The sequence below is a fragment of the Myotis lucifugus genome, unplaced genomic scaffold, assembly GCF_000147115.1.
Source record: "Myotis lucifugus unplaced genomic scaffold, Myoluc2.0 scaffold_6375, whole genome shotgun sequence".
Taxonomy (NCBI): Eukaryota; Metazoa; Chordata; class Mammalia; order Chiroptera; family Vespertilionidae; genus Myotis; species Myotis lucifugus.
Window position 1 is genome coordinate 1 of NW_005877423.1, and position 8,679 is coordinate 8,679.

Genomic DNA, 8,679 nt, shown 5'->3' on the forward strand with positions numbered 1-8,679 from the left:
GAGGCCGGCGCTGCGACGCATCTCTTCGGGCTTACGGTCCTTACCTGAGTCGGACCGAAGCTTGCACCATGGCGACCGTCTCGGTAGACCTTTGTGCAAGCATAACTCCGTCCCGAAACCCCACCGTCTTAGGCATGCAAAGTGGAAGACGGACCGACACTCTGGTTACAGGAACTCCAAAGACCCTGCATGACATCCGCCCAATCCCAGATCAGACTAGACCGGGGCCGAGAGTGTCAGGGATGGCTGCACCATCCGCCGTCCTCAAAGCAAGGACTTTTTCAATGACAAGTCGGTTTGCGTCAAGGCCCCAGATGCCAGTGATCCGAGACCCAGTGGACACCTGGTAGGGGGCGTTAGACGGACAAAATGAGCTCGTGTTGCAAGTCAGAAAGCCCCAGGAGCAACTGAATGCCTCCTGGTGGGAGTTGTACATCACACAGGATTTCAAATTTTCTTCGTTGCAAGATTTTTTTTTAAATATATATTTTATTGATTTTTTACAGAGAGGAAGGGAGAGGGGACAGAGAGTTAGAAACATCGATGAGACAGAAACATCGATCAGCTGCCTCCTGCACACTCCCCACTGGCGATGTGCCCGCAACCAAGGTACATGCCCTTGACCGGAATCGAACCTGGGACCCTTCAGTCCGCAGGCCGATGCTCTATCCACTGAGCCAAACCGGCTAGGGCATCCTTGCAAGTTTTGAGTGTTCTCTTTAGTCATGAAATCATGGCCGTTTTGGCAAACTTTTTTGTTGTTGTTGTTTCCTGCTTAGAAACCTCAAATCTTTGATCTGGGATGGGAGAGGCCTTAGGATAGATACCTAATGGGGAGACAGCGGGTGAAGAGTGCATACAGTAGGGTGACTTCCAAGAGAAAACATCAGCTATCCTATCAAATACAGGAAAAGGTATATTGAGAATGCAGAGAGAACCATGTCACAGACATCATCCGGCTATGTGAGGCCTGGAGGAGAGGTTGGTTAAACTGAGTGTGTGCAAAACTGAGTAACTGTCAGATACTTGGAACTTTGGCTCCGAGAGTTTTAACAATGGGAAGTTGGTTTGCCTTAAGTAGGATTCCTGTTTTATTGAAGATGTATAGACTGGTAACTTTTCAAGAGCAAAGACTTAATTCTTAATTTCTTCACCATCTTCTAGATACAAAAGGTTTATTCATTCAACATTTATTAATCAATCCCCACTATGTGTTCAGCCCCGAAGCAGGAGAATGCAAAGACCCATTCTGTAATCAGAAATTGCTCAGTGTCTAGCAATGGGACATGTGTAAGTCACCAGTTCTCTTACGAGATACAGTGAGAATCGAAGACAAGTGAGAATCCGAAGTATGTTGTCTCCCGAAGAGACATGGGGTGGGTGTGAGAGCAGAGTCCTAAGTAGGTCTGTGGACAACCCATCTCCAAGGATTAAGTTAAAATTTCTCATGTTCTGTGCCCCTGAGCAGTAAATATCAGGTACCTATCGTTGAGGGGCTCACCTTAATATTTTCTTACGTCCATATTTGTTATACTGTTTCAGCGCATCTGATAAGAACAAGAGAAAAAAAGTAATAAGTAGGTTTTTAATTCAGGAACAAAATACACATTCATCTCTTTGAAAAGTCCAATAAAGTTGCATGTGATGTTGACTCTGGCCTTGTTCAGAGGAAAAACCTTGTTCTTTAGGGTTGAAATATCTCTAGCTCATAACCTTCACATTTTACTTCCTCTGTGTCTGCAGATTATGACCTTTAAACAAAAATCTTTCTATAACCAGGGTTAATTTGGAGGGGGAAGAAGAAAAAGAAAAACAAAGCATGATCAATAATAAGTTACATGTAATAATGTAAAAACTGTAATATTTTGGTTAAAGGAGAAGTAGTCTTCTCAAAGGCAATGTAGAAAATTTAAAATAACTCTGGGCTGGGACTAGAAAATCTAGATTATCTTGCCTGTTGACCAGAAGACTTTGAACATGCTATCAATAAAAGTTTCCTTTTTTATTAAAAAAAGATTAATGATTTTGGATGGAGGAGAGGAGAGAAAGGAACATCAATTTATTGTTCCACTTGGGCTGACCAGCTTGCACAATGCGACCATTTCAGTAAACCCTCGCGCACCCAGGGTTTACTGATGCACCCACTTGGTTGATTCTTGCATGTGCCCTAATCAGAGATGGAACCCACAACCTTGGTGTTTTGGGACGACGCTCTAACCAACTGAGCTACCTGGTCAGGGCTAAAAGTTTCTTTAATTTTTAATGAAAATAGTTCACAGCAGTTCTCTCTCTAACCTCTTAGAGTATGAAAGTAAATATAAAAGTAAATATTCCTGGAAGTCTCTTAGAGTTTTAGAAGAAAATATTTTATAAATCCATAGTATCATAAGGAATTTCAAAAATATCTATCCAGCCTGGCCAGTGTGGTTCAGTGGTTGAGCGTTGACCCATGAACCAGAAGGTCAAGGTTCAATTCCCAGTCAGGGCATATGCCAGAGTTTTTGGATCAATTCCCCAGTGGGGGGAGTATGGGAGGCAGCCCACTGATGATTCTCTTCATCCTTGAGGTTTTTGTGTGTGTGTGTTTTAAATATATTTTTATTGATTTTAGAGATGAAGGGAGAGAGGGAGAGAGAGAGAGAGAGAAACATCAATGATGAGAGCGAATCATTGACTGGCTGCCTCCTGCATGCCCTGCAACCCGGGCATGTGGCCTGACCGGGAATTGAACTGTGACCTCCTGATTCATAGGTTGAAGCTCAACCACTGAGCTACACCAGCCGGGCCTCATCATTGATGTTTTTATATCTCTCTCCCTCTCCCTTCCTCTCTCTGAAATCAATAAAAAATATCTATCAATTAGAAATTCTTTGGGGGAATTTTTAAATCCAAATAAAATAGTGAATGCCCATTATGTGCAGTAAGGCACTGAGCAGGTGCCGAGAAACATGAATAAGAAGTATAAGGTACTTTCCTCAAAAAATAAAAATTAATGGGAAAGGGGGAGCTGTAGACTACTATACTACAAAGCAAAATGTCTTAGGTATTGAAGCAGCCCCTGTTGGTTGCCTACTTGCTATCCTTCCCCTTTGATCTTGCTCAATATCCATTTTTCCCTGTAGGGCCTGGGATAGGTATACCCGTCTCCAGCTGAATTATAAATCCCTATTGGTCTAAGCCAGTGATTTTCAATCTTTTTCACCTCATGGCACACATAAACTACTAAAATTCTGCAGCACACCAAAATACACAATTTTTGCTCATCTGCCAAAAATATAGGTATAATTTTGATTCATTCATATGGGACGGCTATTGTTGTATTGATTATTGTCATTTTTTATTTGACAACAATCTAAGGGAAAAGAGGTCAGTGCCCCTGACTAAATAGTCAGGTATTTCAAGTTTTACAAATTCTTGCCATGGCACACCGACTGAAAAGTGCTGGTGTAAACCAATGTTTAATTAAAGAATAAACATGTCCCTGGCGAGATAGCTCAATTGGTTAGAGTGTTGTCCTCATATACCAAAGATGTGGGTCCAAACCCCAGTCAGGGCATATATAATACAAGAATCAACCATCAAATGCATAAATAAGTGAAACAATAAATTGATGTTTCTCCCCCCCCCCCCCGTTTCTCTCCCTTCCTCCAAAATTAGGGTGTGTGTTTTTTTTAAAGAATAAACATGTGACTGCAATTTAGCCTAAAGAAATACGAAAGGATATCTGATGGAGCACTTTGGGGAAAGAATTTCTTGCAGTCCTTTTTTCCGGCCACTGAACATTTCCAAGTCTGGGACTCCGTCAACCATCACAGAGATGCAGGAGATTTCATTCCAGGCCAAGCAAAGTTGAAGCAGTAGGGAAGCGTGGGGATGTATATTCATAGTTGAACAAATTAGTGTCTATATACAATTTTATACATATATTTTCAACATATTTGAAAATTATTTGGTATGAAAATTTGCTGGAAGCCAGTCCACCCTTGCTGCTTGACACAGTCACTGCAGGGAAGAAACATCTGCACAGCTTATGTTTCAAGGGACCTGGTGTATATGGGATATGTGTTTTAAACAGGACCACCTCCCTGAGAAAGGTTGTTTCCCCAGGTGGGGGTTTTTCCCTGGAGTTAGGGATTAACAGGACTAAGGAAGCAAATCAGTAAAACCCCTTAACTAAGTGCCAGGCGGGTAATTAATCACTTTAACTAGGAACAATCACGCTTAAGCTACATAATCTTTACTTAGGATAATCTCCTTCAGTTACTTCCTTGTAGCTTAACAGAACAATAGAGTAGTGACCTTGGAATGGAGATAAGAAACGCCCTAACCTTTGGAATAGAATGGATAGGATTAAAATCAACTGGTATAAATACAGATGTAACAGGAGAAGACAGACAGAACCTGGCTGGAGAACTTGACTGGAGAACCTGGCTAGGCAGCTGATCAACTGAACGCATTTCTTCTTCGCCAACTCCATCCACACCTTTGGGAACCCCTGGACCTGCTGGGGTTGGACCCCAACAACTGGCGCAAGAACAGCCGCCATCGAGGTGAGAGCTGGTGGCAACAGTTGGTGGAGAACGGTGGAGAACTGCTGCCTGCACCATTTTATCCTGTGCAAGCTCCAGGGGACGATCAGACAAGATCCTTCTTACAAGACAAACTTACAGACTTTTCCTGCTAAGACGTCAATTTGTGTCTTAGAAAAACAGAAATACTGTGAAAGATTGAAATAACCTAAATCATCCAAAACTAAGGCATAATAACAACATCTAGTACTTATATAGAAAAAGGACACTTATTTGTAGACATTAGAATATTAGAATTTGAAGCAATTAAGAATGTCTCTGCCAAGAAGACAAATAGCTATTATTAACCCTCCACCACCAGAATATATAAATACTAAGAAAAATGGGAGATTGACAAATCAGCTGCAGTATCTACAAAAAGTTGTCTTGAAGGCTTTATGGAAGCATAGTTTTTCCTGGCCTTTTCAGCAGCCTGTGGATGCCGTGAAACTAGATTTGCCCGATTATTACACCATTATCAAAAACCCAATGGATTTAAGTACAATTAAGAAGCGCTTGGAAAATAAGTATTATGTGGAGGCTTCAGAATGCATAGAAGACTTCAGAACAATGTTCTCGAATTGTTATTTATACAACAAGCCTGGAGATGACGTTGTTCTTATGGTAAAAGCTCTAGAGAATTTATTTAAACAGAAATTATTACAGATGCCAAGAGAAGAGCAAGTTGTGGGTGGTAAGGAAAGAAGAAAGAAAGGCACTCAACAGAATGTAGCAGTTTCTTCTGTTAAAGAAAAACAGTCTCCTAAAGGATCAGAAAAAGTATTTAAGCTGCAAGTGAGTCCCTCGGTATTTCCTGAATCATCTACTTCTCCTTTAAATATGGCACAAGGTGCTCCACCCAACTCTACCTCACAAACAGTGGCCCAGGTTACAAAGGGTGTAAAGAGGAAAACAGATACAACAACTCCTACAACTTCAGTCATTAAAGCAAGTGGTGAACCTTCCCCAGCACTTCCAGAAAAAAAAATAGCCAAAATGCCACCCGTAAAAGAAAGTGGGGGGAAGAATGTTTTGCTGAATTCTCAGCAACAATATAAAGTTAAAGTAACTGAACCGTTAAGGCACTGTAGTGAGATTCTGAAAGAACTGTTTGCAAAGAAGCACTTTTCATATGCATGGCCCTTTTATAATCCTGTTGATGTTGCATTGGGACTCCATAACTACTATGACATTGTGGAAAATCCAATGGATCTTGGAACTATCAAGAGAAAAATGGACAACCAAGAATATAAGGATGCATATGAATTTGCTGCAGATGTTAGATTAATGTTCCTGAATTGCTACAGATGCAGTCCTCCAGATCATGAAGTAGTGACAATGGCAAGAATGCTCCAGGATGTGTTTGAAATGCATTTTGCAAAGATCCCAGATGAACCTGTTGAGAGTAAGCCTGTATATAATATCAAAACAGATACCACAAAGTCCCCTGGTAGAGAAAGCAGTGCTGAAACTTCCTCTGAAGATAACTCTTCTGGTGATTCTGAAGACGACCAAGATCACTCTATTGCAAAGCTTCAGAAGCAGTTTAAAGCTATTCATCAGCAACTGGAGGTTCTATCCCAAGTACCTTTCCATACGCTAAAGGAAAAAAATGACAAATCTAAACGGGAAAAGAAAAAAGGAAAGGTTGATAACACAGATGAAAATCCAAGAAAGAAGTTTAAGCAAATGAAATTAAAGGAGAAATCTAAGAGCAATGATCCAAAGAAGAGGGAACAATCAGTGTTGGCTCTGAAGTCTGAGGATGAAGATAATGCTGAACCTATGAGCCATGATGAGAAAAGGCGGTTAAGTTTGAATATAAGCAAACTCCCTGTAGATAAACTTGGAAAAGTCCTTCATATAATACATTCAAGAGAAGCTTCACTGAGAAATTCCAGCCATGAGGAGATAGAGGTAGACTTGAAAACACTGAAAACTACAACACTGAGAGAGCTAGAAAAATATGTTGCTGCATGTCTAAGAAAAAGACCACTAAAACCTAGTAGTAAGAAAATAATGAAGTCAAATGAAGAACTTCATGCACAGAAAAAACAGGAGTTGGAAAAGCGATTACTAGATGTCAATAATCAGTTAAATTCCAGAAAATGCCAAACAAAATCTGAGAAAACGCCATCATCCACAGCTGTTATTGGCATTGATTCCCGATTGAGTGACAGCAGCAGCAGTTCGTCAGAGTCTGAAAGTAGTAGCAGTGATTCAGTTACTTCAGACAGCAGTGATTCCGAATCAGAAATGTTACCTAAATTTACTGAAGTGAAACAGAATGGATCTCCTTCTAAAGAGAAAGTAAAGATACAATCTACTATGCGAGATACAACCTCTAGCACTATTGCCCTTTTTCATCAGACTGCACATTCAAGTGGAACCGCACCAGATCACCACCAGTTAGCAATTAATCATCAAGAACTAGAACAGAAACCGAGTGTGAAAAACATTTCACCTTTACAAATCCTGCCTTTCTCAGGTGGTTCTGAAAATCACTTGAATGGCCTAACTGTGATGCATCAGTCCGGGGATGACACAATGGTGGTCGAGTCTGAATGTCAAGTTTCTGTGCAGAAGGATATAAAAATCAAGAATGCTGACTCTTGGAAAAGTGTAGGCAAACCAGTTAAAACTTCAGGTGTAGGGAAATCCTCCGATGAGCTCTTCAACCAGTTTAGAAAAGCAGCAATAGAGAAGGAAGCAAAAGCTCGAACACAGGAACTGATACGGAAACATCTGGAACAGAATACAAAGGAACCCAAAGTATTTCAAGAAAATCAAAGGCACCCTGGTTCCACTCTAGAATCTTTTTCAAATAAGATGCCAAACAAGTGCCTTGGAGACAAGCAAAAAGAACATCAGCAGTCATTGGAAGCTCAAGAGGACAGTAGACTTGGGCTTCTCAAAGACCGTAATTTAGCAAGGGAGAGAGAGCAAGAGCGGAGGAGGCGAGAAGCAATGGCTGGTACCATTGATATGACTCTTCAACGTGACATTATGACAATGTTTGAAAACAGCTTTGATTAAAACTCAGTTTTTGAATTAACCGTCAACTTAAAATGAATGATATAAAAGATTAAGATGCATATGGCACCCTAGCCAGTTTGGCTCAGTGGATAGAGTGTCAGGTTTGAGTCCAGTCAAGGACATGTACCTTGGTTGCGGGCACATCCCCAGTAGGGGGTGTGCAGGAGGCAGCTGATCGATATTTCTCTCTCATTGATGTTTCTAACTCTCTATCCCTCTCCTTCCTCAGGGTAAAAAAATCAATGAAAATATATTTTTTAAAAATGTGGTATAAACTTACAATATATTATATTATTCCGATATATTATATAATATATACCGATTAATTACAAACAAACAGAGGAAGCCAGGGGCGAGGGCCGGGACCCCAGTACACGGGCCCACGTGGCGGAGCTCAGCTGGGCACGGGCGCCTGCCGTTTCCCACAGCCCCTCCCCGCAGGCCGGGTGGGTTCCGGGTGCCCGCGTTCTCCGCCCGCCCCGGCCCGCGCCTGCATTGTGCGCTGGCAAGAATGCAGCCTCCTCCCCTGTTTATGTCGTTGGGGAGGAGGCTGCGCCGGTGGCTGGGCCGGGAGGCTCGGGCCTTTGGTGATAAGCCTCGGTTTCCCCGGGCTTCGCTTCTCAGGTACTTTGGGGTCCTCTCTCGACTCCCCCAGACTTACTCCTGGAGGATGTGGAACACCTGGGCCACGTTCCTGCAGATGAGCCGCCGGACATCCACCGCGTTACCCACCGGGACCTCCAAGTGCACCCCTTCCCAGAAGGTGCCCACCCTGCGGGGCACCATCGCGTCCAACAATGACTTGGCCAGTCTCTTTGAGTGTCCCGTGTGCTTTGACTACGCGCTGCCCCCCACGCTGCAGTGTCAGAGCGGCCACCTGGTCTGCAGCAACTGTCGCCCCAAGCTCACCTGCTGTCCGACCTGTCGGGGCCCCTTGGGAACCATCCGCAACTTGGCCATGGAGAAGGTGGCCAACTCAGTCCTGTTCCCTTGCAAACACGCCATTTCGGGGTGTGAAATCACTCTGCCGCACACCCAAAAGGCGGACCACGAGGAGCTCTGTGCGTTCCGGCTG

At 42.8% G+C, this 8,679-nt stretch overlaps 2 protein-coding genes across 3 annotated transcripts; both read left to right on the forward strand.

The window, feature by feature from the left end:
- The first annotated feature begins 4,835 nt into the window (after positions 1-4,835).
- On the forward strand, positions 4,836-7,604 carry LOC102442985 (bromodomain testis-specific protein-like). Of its 2 annotated transcripts, XM_023749343.1 has the most exons (2): positions 4,842-5,029; positions 5,168-7,604. In XM_023749343.1, exons 1-2 carry the CDS (start codon positions 4,842-4,844, stop codon positions 7,602-7,604), a joined length of 2,625 nt encoding a protein of 874 aa, XP_023605111.1. The 2 variants fall into 2 exon arrangements, with proteins under 2 accessions (XP_006109207.1, XP_023605111.1); XM_006109145.1 differs by having other exon boundaries at positions 4,836-7,604.
- Positions 7,605-8,304: 700 nt separating this feature from the next.
- Positions 8,305-8,676, forward strand: LOC102443307 (E3 ubiquitin-protein ligase SIAH1-like; the record flags this gene model as incomplete). Its single annotated transcript, XM_006109146.3, has 1 exon — positions 8,305-8,676. A coding segment is annotated over exon 1 (372 nt), but the record flags the coding sequence as incomplete, so codon positions are not given.
- Between the last annotated feature and the right edge of the window lie 3 nt (positions 8,677-8,679).